This window comes from Tetranychus urticae, chromosome 2 (genome assembly GCF_039701765.1).
Source record: "Tetranychus urticae isolate SD_2017Ah chromosome 2, NJAU_TeUrti_SD_1.0, whole genome shotgun sequence".
NCBI lineage: Eukaryota > Metazoa > Arthropoda > Arachnida > Trombidiformes > Tetranychidae > Tetranychus > Tetranychus urticae.
In genome coordinates, this window is record NC_142959.1 from 25,710,289 (window position 1) to 25,738,090 (window position 27,802).

A 27,802-nucleotide genomic window follows, 5' to 3' on the forward strand; every position below is an offset into this window, starting at 1 on the left:
GATAAACACTTTACAGGAGAAAGTAAAAAATGGATGCGAAAAATTGAATCACTTCAATCATTTCTTGGAACAAAAAACAAACTGTTTTCATGTTTTTTCATTGGTAAAGAAAACAAATCTTGACAAATGTAAATCATCAATCGATTTACATCTCAATACAAGTCAACATCAACCTTTAATTTTACTTTTAAATCTTTTCGACTTTCGATCAAAAATACATTCGATTCTTGCGACTTGTCGCGACAAAATTGGTGTTCAACATTTGAGGGAAAGAGCGTCGTCCATGAGATTGGAATTTGGATTTTGAGGGTTTTTCAAGCAAACATGCGCTTGTATTATAGATTGGTTTAGGCTTCTTTTGCACCAACTATTTAATAGAGTCACTATTATAGGGATTGTTAACTGCTAATGAGATGATGATAATTTGAAGAGACATTTTATGTTTATGTATTTTTGAGTTTGCGACTGATGACGATAATGAAGGGAAAGGAAGGAGAGACAATTCTGTAGCCAAATTGTCCCTCATTTTTGCTGTCAAACCTGAATTGATTCTAACTGATGTTACATATGCTGAGCCTCCCAAGAAACCGGAGTTTACTTGGCGCCGAGGTTTGAGCTCAGCTTTTGGGCTACAATAACTTCCTGTATTCAATCATTTCAAGAGTTACAAGTTGTATAAGTTTACAAACAAAACTTATTACTTCCCAACAGTAAATTACATTTTAAAAAGTTGAACCATTTTTCAATCAATAATTTACTGTTCAACTTGAATGTAACAAAAAGCAAAGTAAATGCTTATAAGTACTCCAAATGAGCTTCACACACACAGCAACCTCTCTGTGCGTCTATGTTTATCACGAGGTGGAAAAAGGGTGAAAATTGACATTTTTTTGGATACTTTATTTTTCGTTTCGTTTTGAGCTTTTTTTTGTTCATCGATTCATGGTTACATTAAGTCTGTTGATATGTAAACTCGATATGCAAACCAATAAGTACAAGGAATGATGTCGATTGGAATCCAATTTACAATTACTGGCCATAACTTGGTTACACATTAAGTAAAAATAAGTCTTTGAGATTCAAGATAAAAGTTAAAAGGTAAAATTTAAAAACAAAAGTTGAGAGAAAATTTTTTTTTGTCAAAATTTTGAGATTCTCGGTTAAAATTGAACCCAAAATTGGTTGGACGGAATAAATTTGGTTCATTGCAAAACTGGAAAAGCAAAAAGTCGGACGAACCAAGTCTCTATACAAAACCATAGGCACTATCTGAATCTGAATCTCTGGAGCTGGAAACAATTTTATCCATTGGCGGTGAGCTAAATGATGGGAATGAAAAGGATGAGAAAGAGGATGAAAAGGCATTAATAACAGAAACTGATAACAATGGGGAAACATTTCAATGAAATATGTTTTGTTTGTCTCCAAAGAGACATGAATTGAATGAATGAAATTGAACAAATATAGACATATTTAACGGTTAAAGAAGTGAATAGCGAATTATGAAAATGTGTAAAATTAAATAAAAATGCAACCTTTTGATTGACAAGGATCCAGTAAACAGACAAGGACGTGTCCAGTAAACAGATCACCCTATAACAATATATATATATAAATGTGTGTGTGTGTCTGTCACGCCTGTCTATTAACATAATAACCTCATCTAATGTGTAACAAGCGCAGGTTAACAGTGTTTTTATCAATGCTATTAGGAGAAGGGAGAGAAGAGGGAAAAGCTTTTTTTGGACAGTTAATGGTTTTTATGAAAGGAATGACCATGTTGGACAGATGAATGTTGCTTGTTCAATCTGAATTAATCTGATAAGACGACTCAATGTTTCCTATTATTGTTATGGTGAGTTGCTCATGAGATAAGGTAAAGTCATTTACTTGAAAGTTTATATTAAAAGTACGAGACAAAAACAAAAAGAGTAAAAATGACACTAAAAGTACATTAAGAGGTGATGAACAAAAAAGTTCAAAATTTAAGCTCCAATATTTAGCTAATTATTGCTTTGACTAAACAAATCTAGTTTAAATTCAATTATTAATGATGGATAAGGGTTCGGATCAAACTGGCACACAAAATTTGACTTCAGGTCTATTAAACACTCAAAGTGATCGGTGTAAATTCACAGTAAATCTTCAAGGCATACAATGCATGAGCAATGCGAATAAAGATTAAAGATTCAATTGGAATTGAGCATTGCTGATGAGCTCAAATGAAAACCAATGAGATTTTCAATGATGTGAGAAAATTTCAGGCATTTTGAATTAATATTTCATGTTAAAAAGTGACTTCAAAGAGTAAAAACTCAAAATGCATTTCGACCGGTGACAAAAGGTCACAAAAAAACTGATGTTGAAATTGGAACCGAAAATTTTACGTACTTTCGGCGTTGACTAAATGAGACTCACAAGATAAGTGTCCTTGCTTGTACGATTGTTTTCAATTTTTCGGATTTTTATTGTAGAGGACGAAAAATAATTAGACATACTTGGACTAGACATAATTAGGCGTATTTTTACTCTTGTTACGCTGGTGCGCGGTTATTGATATTTAGGCACTTTAAGTGAGGATATTGCATTGTAACCTATTGGAGTCACTGTAAAGGGATTCACAATTTTTCTGCTTTTCATTTGTTTTATGTGCTTCTCAGTGACTGCAATGCATTACTATCTTTAATTAAAATGCCTAAATATCAATAACCACGCACCAGCGTAAAAAAGCCAAAATACGTGTCTAATTATTTCTCGTCCTCTACAAACCCGAAAAAACAGAAAACAATCGTCCAAGCAACGGCACTTTACTTGTAAGATCACACTCACAATGAAACTGCTCATAGACCTTTTCATTAATAATTGAATTAAAAGTAAATTTTTATAAAATAAAGCTAATAATTAGCTAAATGTTGCAGTTTTAAATGTTGTGCCATTTTGTCAGTTATCACCCCTTAATAATCAAAAGTATTGTCGGTAATAAAAATAGTAATATTAAGTTGTTATCAAAAGGTATTATCTGATTATTTTTGTGAAACTTGGCGGTGATTGTAATGGCTAAATGGGTTTTACAGTTTGATTGTTATGCTAGAACGATTTAGATAAGAATCGTTTTACTCATTATTGTTACTGGCAATGGATGTTTCACTTTGTCTGCTTGGCTGCTATGGTTTTTGGTCAGGTAAAAACAAAAGATGCTCAAGATAATGATTGATACAATGATCAACTGAATAACAATAATCAGGCAACTGGAAAGTTTACCATGTAAAACGAATGAACCAATTGAAATGTGGCAAAAAAGTGTACAGTCAAACAGTAACACAAAATAAAACAATATTATGATTAAGGTTAAGTGGTTTCTTTTTGTGTTTACATTTTTCACTTGCTTTAGGTGCAACGTTTGGGTTTAGACTAAAGGTTGGCCAAAATCATTGAGCATTAATTTTGTGCATTGGTTTTGCTTTGCATCTTCATCTTGATTAGTTGAGACAAGATTGTCATTTCAACATTCAATGTTTTGTCAATGGCTAATGAAACTCTTCTAATTGCTGATGAGTCAATGAAATTAAATTGATTGAAACAATTAACTTGATTGCTTTTCACTTTGTCACAGACAATTTTCTTGCCTTTTTTGTTGCCATTTAAACACACACATCAAAGGGAAGACAAAAAATTATGAAAAGTGATGAAAGGAAAAGGTTGTAATTGTTGGAAGCGTTGAGTTGATGAAGAGTTGGAAATTATAATTGGTTAAGATAATTATCAAGTATTTATGATAACTGAATATGGAAGATGGAAAAATGATGTTTACGGTTAACTGAAAGAAGAACTGTCGGAATTGATAGAAGAAAATTGAAATTTTTCTTCCATTTTTTCTTCTGTCGCTTTTCATTTTCGGTTGACTTTTACTTGGGCCTTTCAAGGGCTCAATACTTGACCTAAATTGAATTTTAATCAATGTTTGATTCCAATGTTTGGAGTAAATTGAAATTTTTACTTTACCTTAAAGTTTTTTTACTTCGCTTCTTTTTGGATGTTGAGCTCTTTGGCGGTGGCATTGTGTTCTGATGTAACATGAGTTGTTTTGGTGAAATAAAATAAATGGAAAGTTGATAAAATTATAAGAGGTTTTGGTTGAATATTGGTAAACATGAGAATGAAAATTGAATGAATAATGATTGATAATGAGAAGTACTTACAGAATCGGAAACAGATTCAGCTGATCCCCAGCTTTTGATACCTTTAATTGCTGCCGCTGTTTTACGCATTTTGTTTAATGATCCAATCCGGATGAATGCTGAAGATGAGGATGATGATGATTCGGAACGACCTTTATCTGTCAAGTATTTTTCAATTTCCAAGTGAAGAGGCCCAGCAAAAATAAAGAGAAACAAAAATGTTAAAAAAGGAAGAGATAAAAATTCAATTGAAATGTTGAGCTTTAAGGTTAATTGTTGATCTTACCTGTAATTTTAGTGTGATTATGAGATGAACTGGAATGATGTTTATCTAGATAATGAAGAGAGAGACAAAAATAAGAAATGTTAGAGTCAGGTTTGTCTTTTCATTTGGCAAATAAAATGTAAAATTAGTTCAGAGTTGAGAGTTAATGTGAATAGATTTTATTAAGTAAAATTGTTAATTGTTGATTAGAGGAGTTAATATATTAATTGGGTGAAAATTCAGAGGTAAATGTTTGTACAGTTTTGCCTTTTTACTACAAACTGTGATTGCACTTTTGGTGAGGAAAAAAGAGGAACTTTTTTGGTGTAAAATTTAAGTAAATAAATGATAAATATATTCTGCTTGACATTTGCTTCTTGTGGTTATAATTAGTAAAATATGGTTAATTTCATTAACACTATTTTAAAAGCTTTGCTTAAAAATGTTTAACAAGATAATTAACAGAAAATAATTGGCCTTAATTATGAGAAAAGGGTTTAACAATGAATCTGAGAATGTGTTAGGAATAATAATTTCAGTTATTTCTTGAGTTTGTTCTTGGTTTCTTGAATAGTCTTGATTAGCATTGTATCACTGGTTGTTGGTGCAACTGTTTTCAAATTCAAGTCTTCAATCAATAGAGAGAAAATGATTCAAATTTACTACTTGAGAGTTTTATATTGACGTGGAATTTTCTCAAATAGATTGCGATGAGCTTGACGGAATCGACTACGATTACGGGTTAATGAAGAAGCTCGAGAAACAGGAGATGAAGGAGAAGTTGATGAGGACGGTGATAAAGTTGATAGATTAGGCGTTGAAACATTGTTATTATTATTGTAATCCTCGGTTGTAATAAACATCTTACGTTGAGACCCATTTAGCGATCCATTGCTTAATTTGCTGTTTAAATTGGCTGTTCGAAGTGGACCTCGATTAGAATATTGTTCGGCAAGTTTCCCAGAATAATCACGAATTGAAGTGTCAGCACCTGAATAGAAGTAAGCAAACAATTAGTATTGCTGATTGACAAAAGTCTAAATGGAAATGTCGAGTTGATTCAGTTGCTTGAGGGATTGTGAGTCAATTACCGTAAATTTTGAAAAGTTCCAAGATATGTTCATGATTATGGATTGCTGCTAGATGAAGAGGAGTGTAGCCACCCTGAAAAAGAAAAGAAAATATTGAAATATTAAAATATTAAAATTACTTTGGTTATAAATGATTGAGAAAATTTGAGACTAGAAAAGATAGAAAATTATTTGAAATTAGAGATGAAATCATCATTCCAGGCAATTGAATTTGAATTTTACGTGATTTGTTCAAAGTTAAATATTATCATTTCATCAATTGAAAGACGGATCAATGAAAGGTGATGGACTGGGTAAAGTATCAATTTGTATTACAAATTGACTAATAGTAATGATTAAATTTTCACAGGTCATTTTAACGGATTATCCAGACATTGATATGGGTTGCCGGTGAAAAGATGATGAAAGATGAAACTGAAATCAATAGCAGGATAAAGCATTTTTTCATGATGGTGATTATGATAAAGTTTGTCAAAAAAATTGGAAAGTTGATTCACAAGCGATAGTAATCTGTAGCCTTGATCAATCATGAATCATGATGATGTCTGTGATGATCGATAATTTTGTTTGTTATCAAGAAGAAGAGGCAAAGAGAAAGATTTCAATTTAGATTTTAAATTGAAACGCAAAATATCAATTACTCCAAGTGTATAAAAATGATTGACTTTGAATGATTATCAATTATTTTTTCTCTATCGTTTTGTCTCTGGCCAACTTCAATTGTGCCTTCAAACAATTGAAGTTGGAAATAAATTAAAGTTACAATCATGTGATGATTAACAATCAACAATAATGTAACCATAAATGCATGCCTTTTCAGGTGAAGATGATTCTTAATGAATGGATAATGATGATATTAATGAAGGTAACAATGAATAGATTGTGACAAGTAAAGCAAAAATTATCAACGCTGAGCTGATTTACGGTTTGTTTGGAGAGACGTTTGTTTAAAAAACGTAATGTTTAACTATTACTGGCTTCATTGGTGGTTAATTAAATCAACTTTGGTGACTAAGCATGGTGCAAGTAAAAGCTCACGCTGAGCTATGAGACAGGTTTTTTTGTTCAGTCTATTCACATATCAGGTTGCTTTAGTTTCAAATTTTTTACCCTCAACAAAAAGGTAATACTGGTTAAAATTTGGACACATTTAATCTTATTTCGTCTTTACTTTTCTTTTCCCAGTTTCACAGAAGCTAACGACTAAATTGGATAAAAATGAAAGATCATGTAACATTCAATATATGAATAAACATATAAAGATGATTACCTTGACTTTTCAGGGCAAAACTATTAATCGATTAAATAATAGTAAACTCTTGATTCATCTTCACCTAATAGACCTGCTGATATGAGCTGAAAAATGGAAATATCTCATAATCATCTGTTGAATATTAATTTTGTTTGTTTCCAGTTTAGTCAAAATGGATTCAAAATAATAATTCCTCATTAGCTAAGGATAGTTAAATGAGATCAACAGATGATGATGATGATGATAGGAAGTTGTTAGGAGGAAAGTTAAGCGAGTAACCACAGAGTCACAGCATTTGAATCAATTTAAGCACCATGTGAGAATAAATATCAAAATCAATTAATCATCATTAACAGATCTTAAATCCTCTTGGTATCTTGGCTCATGGGGTAAAGTATTGAAGACACACAGAACACAAGAATTGCATGATTTGTGGTTTTTTCCTTGATACTTTGCTTTGCCTCTTTTTATTTCAACCTCATCGTTTGATTGCTGAAACATCATCACAAATCATAATCCAGATAGCTACTTGAATTAATGGTTTCCAATTGATGTGCATCAATCAAAATGCTACATTGAATCTTCCATTGTGTATATGGATCCATTATTATTCATGAAAACACCAAATGACATTTGAATCCAAAATCTTTTAATACTTACATGCTGAAAGAGAAAAGAAAACAGAAATTAGTTATTAAAATAAAAAACCTTGATACTAATAAATTATGAATAGATGAATTTTGTTGTAGCCCAAGGTTTTCTTAGCCTCTGACAAAATCAATTTGTTTTCCGTTAAATTTCATGTTTGCTGACAATATATTGAAAGATATTTCAAGACATTTTAAACGTTTAACCAACAAACTGGAATTTAAACATTAAACCTTAATCTCAACCTTTTTCATCTTGTTCATAAAAAAAAAGATTTGGCTGTTTATCATTGGTGACGGATACACCAGGTAAGGTACAAAATGCTTACAGATTTTTTGTTTACATTGACACCATGAGTTCCAGCAATTAATTTAATGATTTCAGCTTTACCAAATTTAGCTGCCCAATGTAAAGCCGTCTGTTGAGTTAAGGATAGAGAGAGAGAGAAAAAAATAAACATTAGTAAATTAATTAAAATTGATGTCAACCTGAAATGTTGATGGCCGTGATAAGATACTTACATACTAATGAATCAAAAGTATATCCAATGAAAAGTGAGGAAAATGAAAGAAATAAAATTCATCAAATCCGAGAAAATTACAGTTGGTAAAAGATGGTTACAATAACTTACCCCCTGAAAATGAAAGGAGAGACAAAAAAAGTTATGAGTTGCAAAATATTTTTGGGCTAAGGTCAAATGATTACTTACCGAGGTGAAATCCTGATTTAAAAGGTTAACAGTGAGAGGAAAAAAATGGGTTGATCAATAGATTAGTAATTTAGCTGATGTAGTTTAGCTGATGTAGATAAATACAATGGGGATACCTTTAGACCGGCTAGAGTTGGATCTTTTTTCAACAAGGAAACCATCTCGTTGTAATCACAATTAGATGTTGTTATCATCCATTTCCTTTTTAGTGGATCGAAGGGTTGAACGGAAGCTGAATCGTTATCATCTTCCTTATTTGAATCTTTACTTCGTCCTTTGTTGACTGGTGTTGGGGGTGAATTGATGTTGACAGGCATTGGTGGTTTAATATCACTCGATGAGACAATTTTGTTCAATTTTTGGGCATGTTCCTTGACTCGACCTGGACTTGCGAAGACCAACTCATGGATTTCCTTTAATTTACCTTGTTGGCTATTTTGAGATTTGATTGGTTTAGCGGGACTCTGTTGATATAAAGGTGAGAAGAGATACAAAAAACATTAGTTGAAAATTTTTTAGTAGTCAATGGAAAGGTGTGATTGGAAGATTTGACAAAAATCTTGGGATTTCAGGCAAAGGTTCAGTGGTAATTCAAACTATTGGTGGCAAACATGGGAATCAATTGAAGGTCAAATGCGAGTAATTTTACAATTAAAGTGAGATCACTGAAGACAAGTGGTTAAATGAATTGAATGAAAATTGAATGATAAACAGGAAGGTGAAAGCAACGTCATTACCTTTGTTATTATGGTTTAGGTAAAACAATTCAAAAAACAGTAATGATGCAAAAATAGGAGAAAAAAGTATTTTGTACAAAAAAAACAGATTACTCGAGAAACATTCAATCTTTAAATTGGGTTAATCTGTGGTATTGATTTAAACGAGAGTGAAAAAATAATTTTAAATACTCTTCTTTCATGCTATTTTATTTTGCTATTTCAGTCACTCAGTCAATTGGTTGATTAATGTGTTTAAACAGATGCTGACATCAACTAAATAGGCAGATAATAAGAGTTAATTTAATGTAAAAATACAATTGTAATAACAATGATACCTGTAATAATAATGATGAACTGTGACATATTTATGCTGCTTTTGATTTCTGCTTTTGTTTTCATTGTCAAAATATTAACTCAAACTCCTTTTTTCCCAGATATTTACCAATCAGGTGCAACATTGATGAGCAACGTAATTATAAGGTTTAATTTTGATGAGGTGCAATTGTAACAAAAAATGGTAAAATTTAGTGAAATTGATTAATGACACAAGTTGAGAGATTTTGAAATAAACTATGAGTGCATCTTTGGGTAAATCTGAGGCTTCGATCATTTACGATTTTTTGAAGTTTAGATTAGATCAGTGAAAGTGACAATTAACCTCACTCATCATGTTAGTGATGAATGAAGAACGGAGTCATTTTTAATTGCATTTACTGGCAACTAAATTTAACCAAAATTGTAGTAGCGAGAGTTAAGGTCTTTCGTGTCAACGAATACAAAAATTTATAAAATACTAGAAAAGTATTTACATGGAAATCTATTCAGCTGAAAAGGCTTGGATTAGACTTGATCAAGAGTCTGTGCTAATAGTTTAGAAGCCACTGAAAACTTTTCAGGAAAAGCAATTGAAACTGAAACTTTATATACAGCAAAAGTAAATAAAAGTCAACGCCATCTATGAAGGTGATGATCACTTGGAGTATTTTGCTTTTGAAAGTTGACAGTATTGGCCTGAAATACGGATTAACTAAAAACTTCAAATCAAAGCAAAGAGGAAAGTTGAAATGAATGTTCAAACTATGATTTTTTTTCAATTTACCCGAATCGAACTGGAAATTAAATCAAATAGATTGTTGAATGATGTCTGAATAAGTTTACCTTTGAATCAGGGGTATTCCAAACTTGACCAAATCTGTACTCATTTGTTTCATGAGTAGGAGTTAAGCTACTCGCCGAGCTTACACTTCGTCTTCTTGGAGGTGGTTGAGGAGGAGTGACATCATCATTGTCAAACCAAACACAAGTGCTCTGAGGAAACCTTTTGGGTTCTCTGCTTGTTGGTGATGAAACCATTGGTTGAACTTGTCGTATTTGTTGATATGCTTGAGGTTGATGAGCGGCATTTGGTAAGCCTGGCAATTGTTTATAGCTTGAAGCAATAAATCTTTGGCTGGTTGATAAACCTAGTGCATTAGTTGCTCCAATTGGTCTGCTTTCAGCAGGTTCACGATTCTCTTTTTGAAAATTAGGATTAATATTTTTCGCGGCAACTGAATCATATAAATTATGCGGCGAAGGACTGTCTCCATGAATAAAAGGTACAGCATTGAAGCCAGTAACTGACGTTGGTGATGGAGATGGTTTAGGTTTTTCTTGAATGGCATCGAAGTTGTCTTCTTTCTTTAATTTAAATAAAATCTCGTCAACTTTTATCCATCTCTCTGAACAACAATATAACCAGTATGGGTTAACGATATGAATGTTCTCACATCGCATAGCTTTGGAAACTTTTAATGTACCCAGTTTAGATGCAACGACATGAGTTGTTTTCTCAGATGGAAATCCATCCACAATTAAATCTTTGGTTACATTGGCCCCAAGAGATGATGCCATAGAATACAGTTGGCTTTTTTCGGGTGGCATATTTGTTGGAATTAATCCACTGAACACAATATTAACACTTTGCAATGTTTTCTTTCGTACTAGAGGTATTATCTTTTTCAAGTCAGGTATATTAACTCCTTCTTCCTCGGTGACATATCTTTTCATATCTTTATAATGCTGGAAGTAGGTTTTATGTATTCTTTGCAATATGTCTTCCAAGTAGAGAAGATAATCATCCGTATCCTCAATAAAATGTTTGGTTTCACTGGTAGAGCTCAATGGTTCTTGATTATATCCAATAAAATTATCTGCTTCATTTCTCACTTTTGTCATTTCGTATATCAGAGACTTTTCTTTAGATGCATGAGGAGAATTGATATCAACGTTGTTTTTGAAGTAAAAATAAGGCTTAACGGCAACCAGATTAGATGCAAAGTTCCAAACATCTTGTCTATCATCAATGATACAAACTAATGACTCTCCACAAGGAAACAACGCCTTAAGGTTGCCCGTTTTTGAGGCTGGGTCGTAACACTCATCTCTCGAGTGTATTCGATGTGAAAAATACTTTTGATTAGGGTCAATAAGTTCAGCTATTTTATGTGCGTAAATACGAGCTCCAAAAGTGCAAATATGAAGCTCATAAAGTTTTGAAATATTTTCCAAGAAACGGAAAGTATGAGGTCGAAGTTTTGTGAAATACCAGGGTGAGTTGGGTCCATATAGTTGGTATTTAAAAACATCTTTCATCCCATCGAGTGGAGGTTCATTGGTTGTATCAATCAAAGTTTGATCAAGATCAACAAGTAGAATCAATTTTTCATCCTTTAATAATCTTGTTTCATAATCTTTGTCAAGTTCCTCGGCTAACTCTTGAGTTACCCTCAGTCGATGGCCAGCTCTACTTCTCACTCTCAATAGTTTGACACCGTTTGGACCTTCATATGTATAATTGGACGGTAACATGATGAAATTTAAACAAAAATTAATCACAAAAATATACAAAAATATAATATAACAATCAATTGTCAAACAAAAACTCAAGCAATAACAATTGGTCCGAAGAAAGGATCGGATCCATGGAAAGATACTTGCTATCTTTACAAGCTCAAACCCAAGCGCGATTTTTGATTTTTCACATTTGCTATAGATTAAAATTTCGACAGTCAGCTCGATTACGCCAATTATTAATTAGCTTAAACATAATTTCTCAAGCAGCTTTTTCATCTGATTAAACTAATTTTTTAACTTATTTACTTTATTTGGGTAATTGAGTAATTTAGGTAAATAGATATATTGTAATCAGATTTTGTAAAACAGTATCCGATGTTCATTATGAAGTTGATTTGTGTACGAAGATATAACCAGATAGATTCATTGAAACTCCATACATGTAATTTGTAACAAAATTCAATGAATTTCATTTAATTCGTTTATTTCTAGCCTTATACGCTTCTCGGACGTTTTCATCTTCATGATCCTCTAAATAAAAGCTTTCTTCTTTAGAAGGTAGATCAGTGATGTCACTCATAATAGAATCTTCGACAGTCTCGCTATGAGCAATGAATTGTCCAAAAAATCATATTCGTTTACGTAGATAGCTGTCTTGAAGAAATGCTTTGAATTTATGAGAGGAAGATTTTTGAGAATCACGGCTAGATTGAGATTATCACCACCATTTTCATTGAATTTTGGGGGACAGATTCCTGCTGATGAAACCCAAAGGAATCGAGATTTTATTCGCTCATACGGAAGCTCAAGAGCTGAATATACTTTAATCAATGGATGTGGAGTCGGATATTGATCATCCTGGTGATGAAATGGAAAAGAAAAAATTAATAACTCTAATTTGTTTATTATAAACTCAATTAAGTTGTTACTCACTTGCTTATTTAAAAGCCATGGCATTATTCTATATTGAATATAATTGAATTTAAGAATGAATTGTTTCCAATCTTGAAGATACCAACCATGAGGCGCTTCATGAAATACGTAAAACTTATCAATGTTGTTGACGAATCCGAGTTTAAAAAATCTTTGAATTCTCTCTTCCATTTTATCTGTGTCAACAAACAATAGATCAGGAGCTTTGTTGGTCATGGCATGGCATTATTCTATACTGAATATAATTGAATTTAAGAATGAATTGTTTACCAGCGTAAACTGAAGCCATAAGTTGATATTTAAAAACATCTTTCATGCCATCGAGTGGAGGTTCATTGGTTGTATCAATCAAAGTTTGATCAAGATCAACAAGTAGAATCAGTTTTGCATCCTTTGATAATTTTGTTTCATAATCTTTGTCAAGTTCCTCGGCTAACTCTTGAGTTACCCTCAGTCGATGGCCAGCTATACTTCTCACTCTCAATAGTTTGACACCGTTCGGACCTTCATATGTATAATTGGAAGGTAACATGATGAAATCTTAAGAAAAGTTAATCACATAAAGATACAAAATAAATAATATAACAATCATTTGACAAACGGAAACTCAAGCACAATTATGAATCAAGTCAATGAGACGACTTGGTGTAGTGACTAACCATCTATATTTTCCCGGTGAAACTTCTTTGATCATACAACTCAAATCTTCTTCGGATAAAGTTGCTTTTAGTTGCTGACAAAATCTTCGAGAGCTTTTTATACTTGTTGAGCTAAATCACGAACAGGCAAAATTAATATGCCATGATGGTGAGTAATTTGAAAGGAACATCCAGATACAAGGCATGTGCATCCTCTAATACCCTTTGATGAATCTAATGTTTCAGTACTACAACAAAGACATGGAACACGGCCTTTAGCACCATGAACAGCTTCATCAACTTCTTGAACCAAATTATACTCGATATCAAAGTCCAGCAGGCGGTCCACTTCATCAAGTACGAGTATTTGCAATGAAGATAAATCGAAACCAGCACAATTATGAATCAAGTCAATGAGACGACTTGGTGTAGTGACTAAGACATCAATTAACCATCTATATTTTCCCGGAGAAACTTCTTTGATGATGCAATTCAAATCTTCTTGAAACGAACGATGACCTACGGATAAAGTTGCTTTCAGTCCACAAGGTTTGGCAAAATCTTCAAGAACTTTGTATACTTGTTGAGCTAAATCACGAACAGGCAAAATTATTATTGCTCTCAACTTTACTTCAACACGATTAATCAGAGTTTGAACAATTGGAATTACAAAAGACAACGTTTTTCCAGAACCCGTAGGTGAAGAAACACAAACATCTCGACCTCTATGAAAGTTGTTACAGCTCAAAACATCAATGATTACTGGAATAGCAGCTCTTTGTACAGGAAAGAAGTTTTGAATGCTTTTTTTTACAAATATCTAACACTTTCTCCTCCAAGAGGTGATTCAGGCAATCCACTTGGTAATCAATAGCGTTTTTGAAAATGGATAACAGTCTTGGAACCATTTTGGTAAGGGAGCTTGAAGTCTTCAGCCTATGCCTTTCTTGACTTTACCAATCACTGGAAATAATTCCGAAGACTTGTCTGTTGTTTCTTTTGTTGTTTCTGTACATTTTTCTAAGTCACTGCAACAAAAATAGAAAGATTTTATTAATAAAAGTAAATTATAATATATTGATGCGTAGCAAAAAAATGGATGGAATGAAAATGGCAATATTTACCTATTGAGGTGCATGACTCCAAACGTAACAAAATACACTAAAATAAACCAATTAGAACTTGAGAATGATGCTTAAAACAAAATTTTGTCCATAAAATTAAAGAATTGAAAAGCTGCAGATAAAACTTAATTGAAAGTTGTTTTAAACATATGTTTGCACAAAACCGAAAAGCATGTTTACCTTAGATCGATCTATCGATATTTAACACGATAAATAGTTTAAAACATTTCCATCCAATTGTTTAAGTAATTTTTTACTAGTTAACTGAATCGTGAACGAGCATAATTCACGTACATTGATGTATAGATTTTGATACCAGTATCTGATGTTCGTGATTAAGATGATTTATATTTAAATAGGATGTGTGAAAGCATAGTATCGAAGTTTTAACTAGTTTTAACTAACTTTTGCCCATTTTTCTAAGCAATATGACCATTTAGGATTAACAATTTTAATTTCGTCTTATTTCAGGGCTTAGACCATCTATTTCATTGAATTTTGGGGGAATGACTCCTGCTGGTGAAACCCAAAGGAATCGGGATTTTATTCGCTCATACGGAAGCTCAAGAGCTGGACATACTTTAATCAATGGATGTGAAGTCGGACAGTTGTTGTTGTCTTGCTTTGAATTTTATGCGGAGATTTTTGAGAATCAGGACTAGATTGAGATTGAGAATTGGCTACTCTATGTCAGAGCCATCAGAAATGTGAAAAAATTGATTGGAGCAGGAAATTAGCTCATAAAAAAGCTTGATTCAAATTTGTTTTTTACCATTAATAATTTGATAAATCCATCACTGTTAGCTTCTTCACTCAGTATTGTCAGCTTTGAATAATTTAGTTTTAACTTCAGGTTGAAAGATTTAAGGAATCAAAGCAATAACGCTTTAAGGAAACTGTTGTTTGAACTGTACAAAAGGATGTCTAATAAGGTTAACTACTTACAAATTTCAATTTAAACTTAATTTTGCTAAATTTGTTCAGAGAAATTTTTAAATGTACAAACGGACTCGATTTCATGCACCTACAAGCAACAAAATATCAAATCTCACCCAAAAAAATTCAACGTGTGCTTAAAGAAAGATTTTTTCCTCATGTTTCTCAATTCTCTCGAATGTCAGTTTTCCTTTAGTTTGTGGTCAAAACCAAACAAAATACTGAAAGATTTAATTTTAAATCATTTTATCCAACCAAATTAAATATGATTATTCCTCTTCAAAGGTTCAATAACATTTAATTGATGCAAAATTTTCATAATCAATCAATTACCTTTTAACCCATTTATCTACATTTTCATGGTTTCACCGAGTGGAATAAACTTGAAAACAAAAATTGAAAATCAATTGAATTGTAAGTTACTAAATGAGCAATTAGCAGCCATTCAACCCAATTAGACATTTGAAACAAACATCAGGTTTCTTGACATCAGGTTGAAACCAATGCAACTAATTGGTTCATCAATTATCAAATTATTAATAACAAGTAAAGTTGATTAAAATTTTAATGAAACCAAAATGAAGCAATCAAATGGTGAATCATGTAAATTATTAGGTTATAATCAATCAACAACAGTTTATAAATAAAAGGGAAAAGCTTGAAATGCTGTCAACAATGTTTATCTCATGAGATAAGGGAGTTGAGTCGAATCACATTGTCGGATGAAAAATTTCAACTCCCAGTGATGAGTTGATATATCAACTGTAATCTTTAGTTTACCTTATTCTGTGACTTCAATCAACTGGAACAATTTAATAAACTTTATCCAATCAGTTTAACCAATTAACTATGTAGTAAATTGATGAAAAGGTAAATGTAAAGAAAAAAACAATAAACAGAAAAGTCGAAAAAAAACGAGAAATAATTTTGTAAACATTTAACACAGGTTCAGTGAATAGTAAATGTTGCTGATGAATGAGTAAATGAAAATGAATGCTTTAATAATAAAACATGTTTACCAAGTTGACCAGTTTCCATCGACAATCAAACAATCAACTTTACACTGTTCATCATTTGATCATCAAAATAAACTCTACTCTTGCCATTTGCCATAACCAGCAAATATTTCATCAATCAATTGCTGTTCAATTGTTAACCCTTCAATTGACTCTATCATCAGTTTCCCGGATTATTGTTGCCAGTTTTTCAATTCATTTACTCCTGACTTTAAATTGTGTCCAGTTGATTGGCCAACAATCCAAATGGAATCACTTTTGTTTAATCAAACATTCGATCTCATCTATTATGGCAAGTTAATATGTTGCTGGATAACAATGAAACTTTCCTTTCGCTCATGATTATCGATAATGATACCATGAGAATGAATGAAAGTTATCAAGGTGAAGATGATTTCCTGTTGACCAATAAAAGCTTCAAAATTGGACTAATTATTTTCTACATTTTGATATTCTTCTCAACATTTGTCGGTAAGTTTCTGACTCTAACGCTGTTTCTTTTTCCTTTTTGGTTGAGAATCCCTTTGACACTAAACTTGACCCTAAGAATTGCAATGAACTATTTTTTCAAATTCAGTTGTTTTGAGATTTTTGTGGATTTTACATCCTTTGAGACCAGCTATAAGCATAGGAAACTTGGATATTCATGAGAATAATAATTGCTGAACCAAAGAACTGATTTAAGTTGATTAAGCATTTAAAACTTGCAAGGAGTAAAATAAAACTCGACATGACGGTTTATAAAAGTAATGATTATTTTCGGTGGTTTTCAGGAAGAAAATGTCTTTTTAGTTTAAATAATTTATTTTTAAAACCAGAAAATGAAACATTCATTTGAACACCAATTGGTGTGATTCAATTGCTGAACAGGATTGCATGAAATGCTAGAAAAAGATATTATTAGTTTATGTCAACAGGTTAAATCAAGTTTGCTGATTGAAAAATAGTGCAAATAACTTCGCTTTAGTATTGATGCCAATCTATGTTTAACTTTTTCTGTCGATTTTGCAAAAAAGTTTTGTATCAATGAAATGTTTCACTAGCCTTGAGCCATTTAAAGAAATTACGTTTTCTGTTTGCCCAACGAAATTATCAGACGGACATTCTCTTGATTTAAATTCCTTTCGTTGATTCAGCACTGACTGCGCTGTTTCAAGACTCATCTTTTACGTTGTAAAACATTTCATTTTTGTTCCACTGAAAGCTTTTCAACTGATTCGAGGCATTTTGAACGAACTGATTGCAATTGCATTAAAATGTCTATAATGTAATTTACTTTTATCGAAACTCGACTTGAAAATCAAATTTTCATCAAATAGAGATTCGTCGAACGTCTTAGCTAATTTTCTCGAATTGATAAACTTGATTTAACATAATGCATCTTTAGATATGAATCGAATTTTCTAGTCGCTTTGATGATTGTGGACAAACTAGTAATAAAGAGAATGAACTAATCGAATTGGTAAAAAGGTATTTACAGTTCTCATGATTGTTTCAAGGATAATCTGTTAATTCAAATTGTATTGAACGAAATAGAAGCTTCAGACTTGGTTCGAGCTTAATCTCCCTGAATCTCATCTGTAAGAGTAAAATGAATTAAAGTTCAACATGGACTTACGGAAAAGCAAAGAGTTTCATGTGAAAAAGACTCAATTGAATTCAACATGAAATTGCAATTCTATTGATCGTTATTTTCTTGCTCACAACGAAAGCAATTGTCAATGAAAGCAAACAGAAATCCAAGACTCACGAATCAATCTGAAACTTTTTACTAATTCAAGCAGATTCTGTTAATTACAATGTATGTTAATCATTGCACTCGACTAATCTTTTGATTGCCAAGGAGCACTCAATGGTATTATAATTAAATAACAAAAGGCAAAAGACTAGCCAAGAAACAATTTTCTTTTCATGTTCGACTTTTTTCCAAGTAAAGGCAAATTGCTTGGGAAAACATTGAACCAATTATAATAGCTGTCAATCTTGTACAATTACAATCGAGAAAAAATTCTCGAGTAAAGAGTTTACGAATTTCAAGTAAACAACATTTTCGAACTCTTATAAAATTCCAATCTAGTTTAACACATTAAATTGAATAATCAATCAACTGATTAACACCGAGCTTTTCTCTTATTAGAACGGCTCAAGAAGAATAAAAAATCAACAGATTTTGGAATTTCATTGAGTTTCATTAAACAAGATGTTCCTAAGAAGCACTCGGAATGAACATGAAGTAACTTTTGCAGACAAATTTAGAAACAAATTATTTTTAGAAATTTTGATTGAACATTTTTCATCAGACTACTCCGACTATTGTAAGATCAGAAAGACTAACGACTTTGTTTGATATTGTCAGCCAAAATGTTGAAATTCAGAGATATTCGAAGGTGGAATTTTTTCCTTTATCCAGCTTTACATAATGCCCAGAACTTATGAACTTATTTTTGCATTAACTCAAAGCATTTCTTGGGGATACATTAGCTTCATTGGATTTAAAGAATGAACTCAAACATGAAAGCAATGAACTTAAGAAAAGTCAAAGGAAAATCCTATTAATTCATTTCCAACTTATGAGTTTCCTATTGAACTTTTGGAAATTTTTCGTCTTATGTTGCTAATATTTTAGGTTTTACTTTTTGGTTTTTCAAACAATAGCTAAAATCGGTTCAAATTAGCACGAGCCTTTGGTTATGAATAAATTAACCTAAAGATGGAAGAGATTGAAATGGAAATTTTTGGTTTTAAATTGAGTTTCTTTCAGTTTCTAGAATATTTTAGATCTTTCCTTTTTTTGACAGTAAATTGATTCAGTGATCAACAGAAAATGCACTCAGAACTTTTTATAATCCATCAACTTATTCGGAAAGATAAACAATTTGAAAGGAAGATTCAATATAGATCTTATTCAGTTTATTCAGATTTCAGTTAAACTATTCGTAGACTTTATCAGTTGATTCAAGAATTTATCAGAATTTGAAAACAAGGTTTAACCTTAGTTACCTAAATCCGTTTCCAAGGAATCAGTTGGAAATAAGTATCAAAAGTCGAAGTAAACAATGAAAACAGAATGTAAACTTGAAAATAATCACTTTGAACAATGTTTTTAATGATAATCGAATCTCTTGATTTTCTGAAAGAAACAACAATGAAGGAATGTTCAATATTTGTGACAATTTTTAACTTCTAAGAATAATCAAAGAAGTACAAAGAGAAAGGAGAAAAGTGTTGTTATGAAGGAAAAAAGGATAACAAATAAATACATTTTTTCAGTTATCAATTTCTTTTCAACTGGGAGTGATGCTTTAATACTTCCTTTGCTTAGTTTACGTCTTGACTCACAAAATGTTCAAAATTATGAAAAGCGCAGACAACTTTCTTACATTTTCGTTCAATTTTATAAAATTTCTAGTAACGAAGGCGCCTCTGAAGTTGTTGCTATTGATGAGCAAGTTTAATTACAATATCAACATTTACTTTTTTTGTCATCTTCGGAATTTCACTTCAGAACTGACAATATGTCAGATTCGTTCCAAATGCCCAGTGACTGATTTCCAGGACAATAAGCTTCTGCGAATTGCAGAACGAAAATTTACCAAGACGAATCAGCTCTCTCAAGTCGGAACGATAATATCGTTTTGAATTCAGCGTATCTAATATTTACCACACTTGATAAAATTCAAAAACATCGTAAATGAATTTGTTTAGACATGATCGGTATCATGTAGGCAAAAGTATTATCAATATTTTGTTGCTCAAACAAAGTATTTTGCATGGCATTGTAATGAACTGTGTTTATGCAATTGGGAACAATAATCACTTGAACAGTTTCCCTTGCATAACTTGAGTATTTTGTAATATTACAATGCTGATGACTTTCAAGGCGAGCTTCAAGGTAAGGAAGCATTTAAGGTTAATCTTGGTGCAAATGTTTACAACTTATTAGCCTACAAGTGAATTTGTCTGCACAAATTGAGCAAATCTGAACAAATGATAAATCCATTTTTCAATCATTTTTCCCATTCGAGTAAATATTTTTCAAATTGCATTCTCATGAGAAATATAATTTTATTGCATGAGTAGGCTTACATAACAGAATAACATGTTAAATTGAGAATTTACATTTTTCTCTATTATTATTGTAATGTTTGCAGGTAAATGGGTTGCAATGGTACATCATGGTAAAGGTAACAATTCCATGAGTTGTTGACAATCTTTCCTTTTTTACCATGAAAATTGTTTCTCCTCAAAAATTGATCGCATTTTGAGATTTCCTTTTTTCTGTGATTCTTTTCCTTCCAAGCATCATGTTATGATGAGCTTCATGTAGTTTGATTACATTTATAATGACAATGACCTGACCAGTTCGATGATAAGGTTAAATGGATTATTTGATTGAATCAAAGGTTTTATCAGATAATTGACTGATAATCTGTCAGTGAACGGATATCCATGATGAATGAAGAGAAATGTTATTGGATTTGCTCAATGATTAAAGACTGTTTATCGAGCAAATTAAAGTTGAAACAAAAATCCAATATCATTCCATGAGCAAGTTCATTGAGCTTTGCACACAGCTTTTGTTATCTGTTTATCTCAAGACTATCGTGTGTTTGTGCAAGAATAATCTTGAAATCTGATGGATTCCCTGTTTTGTGATGAAATTTTGTTGCAATTTTTCTGTTTCATTCACAATTAACAAAAGAGTAAAGATTCGAATTTGAACACGAATTTCACTTTATTTCAAGATAGTGTTAAAAGTTATTCTTTTGGAATTTTTGGCATTCCGAATGAAATGATACTTCGACTGAATTGATTCAGCCGTCAGAGTCTAGGAAACTTTACATTCGTTTAACAACCAATTTCATATTATTATCAAAATCCAAAACTCTCTTCAAATGAATATGTTTCAAGTTTTGAACATTTCAATGTTGCAATTTTTTACACTAAAATCAAATTATCCATTTTATGTTGATATCTTTAGAGCTTGTCTGGGTAAACATATTTGAATACAATTAAAAATAAGCAAACATTGAATTGATAACAATTCACTCGAGTGATACTCGAACATGTTCAAGTGTTATCTGGAAACAAATTCAGGTTATAATTTATGTCATGAATGAAGACAAGCTGGGAAAACAAGAGTTCGATATTTAATTGAAAAATTGTTCGATAACAATTATACTTGGAGTTAGGAATCATTTCTGATAGTTGTTATGCTTTTTGTTTTGCACTTTACATTTTGATACAATATTTTATCCATAAATCAGGCTTTGAGTTTGAGTTTCAATTTTTGTCCACACGACTTTGGAAACCAATTTGCTCAACTGCCTGATCAGATAAATTTGCATAACTGTAAATGCAAATTATGATGATAATTTTGATTGAATCAATGAACATTTGTTGATCTGTTTATATCATTTTAAAGTTGACTTGAAAGTTTCTTCAAAACTTGGCTTTCATTTATTTACTATTTTACAGTTTCAATAACAAACAAACCACTTGAATGTCAATCATAGCATTTTCATTATAACAAAATGCAAGATTCAAGATTTTGATACAAGGTTGGAGATGCTCTTTGCTACTGAATTGATATTTTTCAAGAAAATTGTTGACCAAACTCATTGTTATTTTGTTGAAAACATTTTCCAATGTCAACAAATCCTTTTCTTTCTGGACAAAATAAACTTTAAAATGATAATAGCCTTTTACATTAAATATAAATTGAAATTTGTGTTTACTCTTTTCATTCATAAATAATATTCTTCACCATCTTTGCACAAGGATCAACTACAAGTTGTTTATTAATCCACCTCTTAACCTTGTTTGGTGGTTATCGATTATTGATTCATATTTTAACAAGAAGAGGATTTTTAGAAGAGAATGTCTTCGAACTCAACTTTCCTCAAACAAACAGTTAAATTGTGTGAATTTCAAGCAAATCACTTCGTTATGTGCATAACCAAATTGTTCATTTGTACTTCAAAACTGTTCTGATACAAAATGATTTTTCACACTCATGTAGAGTCAAGCTTACTAATACTGAAATAAGTTTTCGTCTCAACAGGATTCAGTTGAAATTGACTTTCATGAGTATTTGATGCTTGCAAAGATACAAATGGAACTGTCTTTCGATCTTTCATGTAGTCTTGATGAACATATGCAAATTGAGTCTTACCTATTTGGTGTTCATTCTGCTTCTTTCTTGTAATATTTCAAATTATCCACTTGAATAGATTTGAAATAATCTTATTACATGCATTAATTATTATGATTAACTTATCCAAATGTACCATTAATATTAGAAACAAATATTAATTTTAATTAGATGTTGCATCTGTGTATCAACTTGATGATATAAAAAGAAAAGTTTCATTTAGAATGAATTATGATTGCTCTGATTAACCAGTTCTGTTTATTTTAAATCAATTCAGACGAAACTTTTCTCCTCGATATTGATAACATTTCCTTTAAATCAAAAGAAAAATGATCCATCATGAAATTTAAAGAAGACTTTAAAACATCCATTGCTTTTCCATGCATATTAAGATTGCAATCTTAAATCAACTGAAGCATAATCAATAAAATTCATGCAAGTTATCATTTCAAAGATTTTTGCTTCTGATATTTCATGATGCACTTCACATGATCATAAATTATTTTACGTCTTTACACGAAAACCTGTGAGAAACTTTTATAACTCGAATTGAAATATCAGCGCAAAAGTTTTCCTCATTTTATTCGCTCTCCATCATTATTCCCCAAATGCTAAAAAATAGGCGAATCGCACTTTAAAGGATTTACTCTAATTTTGCACCTTTGAGGTTGTCAAATTTTCCATGAAAAAATGTAAATTCATTTTCATTCATTCGATAGCAAAAAGAGTCTCAGTTGAAGTAAATAAAGTTTAATCGTCGAGAAATTGAATAAAGTTTGACAAGTTTGATGAATAAACGGAAATCCAAGGTAAATGAATTGTGTTAAAATGATTGAAAAAGAAGCAGTTTTACACCAAATGCTTTCCATTTTGTCAACTGTCCGAGGGTAAAACTAAAGGTAAACCGCGAGGAAACAATAAAAAAGTGATAAAATTGACATTTGATGGACATGGAAGTTGAATATACTTGGAATAAATTAATAACTTGAAAAGACATAACCTGAGTTAATGACTCTCTTTGGACGGTCAACAGAGTCGCCCTTTTTGCTTAAGTTAATTATAAACAAATTAATTTGACCTTTTGTTAACCCTAAATTATATCAACTTTTAAACTGCCTTTTATCACCACGAGAATAGTCTATTGTCTAGTTGTCAACATCATCAAAGTGTTTTTCATCAACAAAATACGATCAATTTAAAGGTTTCGCACAAATTGTTAACTCTTTTCATTTCCAATAATTTTCTTTGTTGATGATCAAAGTGAGAAAATTTTCTGTTAAATCGAGTCGCAATTTTTGCGCTACTGACGTCTTACAATTCAATCAAATATTCTGGTGGACTTTTGGTGCATCGAATTTCAGTTTTTTTTCTGGGAAAGAGAAAAGTTAATTGCATTCTTTACAAATGATCACAGTCAAGTATAATTTGATTAACTCTCAAGTTTCTGGATAAACAGCCTTTACTTTGTCAAATTATCGAGCAAACCTGTTGAGCTTAAAGTTGATTGAAAAAAGATTGAAGGCAAAAGTTGAAAAATTAACTCGACTTGGAAATGCAATACTTTAATCTGAAGAGAAACTCTTTTCACCCAAATACATTGAAATTATACGTAGAACCATTGAAATTTCAATTTATTTTGGACAAAATGAACTCTCGGCTAATGAAATGAACTTTGAAAATAACAAACAGTCATTTGACCCGAAATGAGCAGAACAATGAAGGCAAATAAAGAGTTTGATGCTGAGAAGCAAAATAACATCAATATTTTATTTAGACGGAGTTCGATCGATTTCCTTCAACTTCGAGTTCTAAGCGCATTTTTCATTAATTTTCATTCTCAGCTGAAGTATCATGTAAGGATTGGTTTACATGAAGAATGAATAAAGAAAAGATAAAAGTAATTCGAGACTTTGCTTACATTTGCATACATTACTTTGTATTCTGTAAGCACAAATGGCGATTTCATTCGCAAATATTTAAAGTGAATTGTTGAGTTTTGATCTTCTAAACAATCGAAATTTTTACTAAGAAAATGCTCATTCACTGAATTCATGTGAAGTATCGAATGCACGATAATTCCAAATGTACTATTCTGTACTTGAATGTGTATTCATTTTCTTACTTTTAAAACAGTTCTTTGCATTTCACTGTTAAAGTATTCAATCTTGTAATGTTTTTGATTTGATTTCGTGAAGTCTTTTTGGTCTCATTCAGTTGATCTTTTGACGGATTTTGTGTTCATTCGCATTCTGATTATATTTATGGAAGTTGGAACTTTATTGAAGAATAATTAGTTTAATTGTTCTCTGGTTTGTCTTTTCTTTTTGCAGGTAATTTGGTAGTCATTTTGGTGGTCATTTTGCAGAAAAAGATGAGGAATTCAACCAACTTTTTCTTTACCAATCTGGCATTCTCGGACCTTTGTGTTGGCCTTTTCTGCATATTCCAAGATTTATCTTCCTTTCTTCAGCCAACATGGTCTTTCGGTGTGATAATGTGCAAAATGTACCACTTTACTCAGACAATGTCTTACACTGCATCCATCTTTACCATGGTCATAATATCCATTGAACGTTACATTGCCATTTGTTACCCGATAAGAGCAAAGAAAGTACTTCAAATGAGAAACTTTCGTCTCTCCATTGCCATGGTTTGGATTTTATCGGCCATCATTTGTGCTCCAAACCTGTGGATGTACGGTGTTATCGGAGTGATCAATCGTTCAGGTGGAACTGATGAAATTTGTATGCTTCAAAAGCTTCTTTACAACATAAGATTTTTCAACGTTATAAACGCACTTTTACTCTTCCTTTTACCAATGATTTTAATGTCTTTCCTTTACATTCGGTTGGGTCTCAAGTTGAAATGCCGACGGTTTGAGACGCAAATTCCCTCCACAGTGACAGCCATTGATACTCAAGTCACGGCTGTTACAACAACAACCACAATCACAACCAAAACTTCAACCAAAACAGTACCAACAGTAACTGATCCCAAAGCTAGTGATAAAACAAAGTCCAGGTCTGTACCGACATCCCCGACTGACGGCAAAAGAGGATCCAGGTTTGTTAACTTGTACAAACTATCAGGCTCAAATGGACACATTTTAAGGGGTGAAGTTTCCTGTGCCACTGTGGCCCAATCACCATTCACAACAAGCAAGTGCCTGTGGAGCAAGAAGGGCGATTCATTCGAAGATTTCAAAGAAGAATTCGCTCGTTCACTTGGTATGTTCATTTCTTTCAATTGCAACAAAAGCATGAAAACAGTATTCGATCAATTTAGCATCAAAATTTGACTGAGAAATGGCAATTTCTTGAAAATGCAATAGAAAAGTTAATAAGAAAATATTATTTCATGCAATTTCTGCGAGAAAATGAAACAAACAAAAAAGTAAAGTAACGATCCAGAAAATTTTTCAGTTCGAACCGAATGCTTTCCAAGAATTGAAATCGTAAGAATTTTCGCTTTTCGTAAACTTTTTTTTTATTTAAAATAACATCGAGATTCCAAGCAGAAATTAAACTTTTGCTGGTTAGAGTATTTTAATGGTTTGGACAATCGATAGGGGAATGTGAATTTTCAAGAATTTTTCCAGTTCTCTTTTGTCTATTTATTTATATCGGTGATGATCAGACAGTTAATTTTAACTCGAGCTCATGGACTTTTATCTTTTACTTGAACTTTTCACATTTATTAATAAATCTGTCTTTTGCATTACACGACTTTAGGCTCTGAGTGAATCTCATTTGTAAATCTGATACGAAACACTTTTGCAATTTGGTTCAAACGACTTTTGAAACTGTGAAATCTTGCAATGATTTATAATAAATATAAACTGAAAATGAAACTAAACGTGATTCAATCACATTATTAGTTTATTGAACAAGAAATGCAATGGAATAATATCGAGAGAAAAAGATACTTTCTTGATATTGGTTTAGTTATTTATTGCCTGAAACGATAGTCTGAAATTAAATATTTGTCTGTTTGACTCAACAAATGAAAATGGTTTCACCGCAAGTTTCGTTAAATAAGCTCAAGACAATTTACAGAATGTAAACAAATTTATATTTATCACGATCCTGAACCTTGATTGCTTTCAATTTTTCATTAAAAGCCAATCGAAACCTTGCAAGATTTCCTCTTTTCTGAAACATTTGAACATTCGAAATGAGTTTTCTTATAAAGTCAACATTGTATCAATTGGATAGTCTGGATAATTTGATGAACTTTGAAATTTTAAAAATTAACAGTTCTTAAAGAGTTTCAAAAGTCAAGTTCATTTACTGAGAAAATAATAAAAATTCATTTTCTTCTCTCCAGGCAATTATTGTAACCATCTCGGTCGTGGAACTGCCAAAGGATCTGTGATCAATTCTCGCCGACGAGTGATTCGACTTTTGGTTGTTGTCGTGTTAACCTTTGCTCTGTGCCATTTCCCGATTCACCTGCGAAAGTTGATCCAAGACTGGTACACGCGATATCAGGAGACATCGGTTGAAGGTCGACTTGCAACCATTGTAACCAACATGTTAATGTACATCAATTCAGGACTCAATCCCATTCTTTACGCTCTTTTATCATCAAAATTCCGTAAATCGCTCAGAGGATTATGTTGAGAGAATAACTTTGAAAAAAAGTTCAAATATTGGTGAACCTTTTATCGATAAATATCAATAAAGTTTCAATGAAAACAGACCAACAAATGGATTTACAAAAAGACTGTAAATAAACTGGAATAAATGAAATGAAATGTACAAAAATGTTGTTAAACAATATTGAATAAAAAATTTAATGGAAATCATGAAAAGCTCATAATTCATTGTTAAACAGTTTACAGCAAATCAACAGATTGAACTTCCTAATGTTTCATTTGCCTTCATCAGAAAATTATTCTCGACTTTTCTTTACATTCAATTTCAACCTTTTTTTTATTCTTCAACATGTTCTCATGCAAAGATTAATGTTTTCATTCAGAGTTTGGTTACAATGGAAACAACAGAAAAGTACTTTTGCAATATTAACGTTTATTTACAACTGAATAATTAATCAATTATCATGTTATCAATCTTGCATTATCATGAGAAGCTTTTTTCACTTTCAAGCAATTTGAATGTTCATCTATTCAGTGTAGACTAATCTTGATTGACATGAAGATTCTGTCCTTTTTTCACACTAAATACATGAGATGTTGAAATTGTTTTATATCGAGAAATGAGCAAAATCTTTTATCTGCTTTTTCACTCCCAGTGGCAATAAAATATTAATCATGTTAAAGGTTTTACATTTTTATTTCACTCT

General features: G+C 31.6%; 3 protein-coding genes across 3 annotated transcripts; 1 reads left to right on the plus strand and 2 right to left on the minus strand.

The window, feature by feature from the left end:
* Positions 1 to 879: 879 nt before the first annotated feature.
* On the minus strand, positions 880 to 11,883 carry LOC107360178 (uncharacterized). The gene is made up of 11 exons (XM_089267441.1): positions 10,021 to 11,883; positions 8,260 to 8,607; positions 8,144 to 8,155; positions 7,763 to 7,852; positions 7,361 to 7,449; positions 5,535 to 5,638; positions 5,312 to 5,434; positions 4,465 to 4,509; positions 4,200 to 4,336; positions 4,003 to 4,064; positions 880 to 1,319 (listed from the first exon to the last, which is right to left on the minus strand). The coding sequence occupies exons 1-11, from the start codon at positions 11,710 to 11,712 to the stop codon at positions 1,247 to 1,249; spliced, it is 2,775 nt and encodes a 924-aa protein (XP_089123567.1). The 5' UTR covers positions 11,713 to 11,883; the 3' UTR covers positions 880 to 1,246.
* Positions 11,884 to 11,888: 5 nt separating this feature from the next.
* Positions 11,889 to 13,397, minus strand: LOC107360259 (uncharacterized). The gene is made up of 3 exons (XM_089268182.1): positions 13,290 to 13,397; positions 12,631 to 13,134; positions 11,889 to 12,555 (listed from the first exon to the last, which is right to left on the minus strand). The coding sequence occupies exons 2-3, from the start codon at positions 12,844 to 12,846 to the stop codon at positions 12,274 to 12,276; spliced, it is 498 nt and encodes a 165-aa protein (XP_089124308.1). The 5' UTR covers positions 12,847 to 13,134; positions 13,290 to 13,397; the 3' UTR covers positions 11,889 to 12,273.
* A 2,707-nt stretch (positions 13,398 to 16,104) lies between these two features.
* On the plus strand, positions 16,105 to 27,297 carry LOC107360579 (trissin receptor-like). Its single transcript, XM_015927264.3, has 3 exons — positions 16,105 to 16,815; positions 24,829 to 25,725; positions 26,825 to 27,297. Exons 1-3 carry the CDS (start codon positions 16,647 to 16,649, stop codon positions 27,118 to 27,120), a joined length of 1,362 nt encoding a protein of 453 aa, XP_015782750.1. The 5' UTR covers positions 16,105 to 16,646; the 3' UTR covers positions 27,121 to 27,297.
* The last annotated feature ends 505 nt before the right edge of the window (positions 27,298 to 27,802 follow it).

Coding starts and splice junctions, on each gene's coding strand:
- LOC107360178 (XM_089267441.1), bottom strand. CDS start 11,712: ATGTTACCGTCCAATTATACATATGAAGGTCCAAACGGTGTCAAACTA. Junction 8,608..10,020: donor GGAATACCCCTGATTCAAAG/GTAAACTTATTC, acceptor TTATATCAACAG/AGTCCCGCTAAACCAATCAA. Junction 1,320..4,002: donor CGAAGTAAAAAAACTTTAAG/GTAAAGTAAAAA, acceptor CCCATCATTTAG/CTCACCGCCAATGGATAAAA.
- LOC107360259 (XM_089268182.1), bottom strand. CDS start 12,846: ATGACCAACAAAGCTCCTGATCTATTGTTTGTTGACACAGATAAAATG. Junction 12,556..12,630: donor CATGGCTTTTAAATAAGCAA/GTGAGTAACAAC, acceptor TTTCATCACCAG/GATGATCAATATCCGACTCC.
- LOC107360579 (XM_015927264.3), top strand. CDS start 16,647: ATGTTGCTGGATAACAATGAAACTTTCCTTTCGCTCATGATTATCGAT. Junction 16,816..24,828: donor ATTCTTCTCAACATTTGTCG/GTAAGTTTCTGA, acceptor TTCTTTTTGCAG/GTAATTTGGTAGTCATTTTG. Junction 25,726..26,824: donor AGAATTCGCTCGTTCACTTG/GTATGTTCATTT, acceptor TCTTCTCTCCAG/GCAATTATTGTAACCATCTC.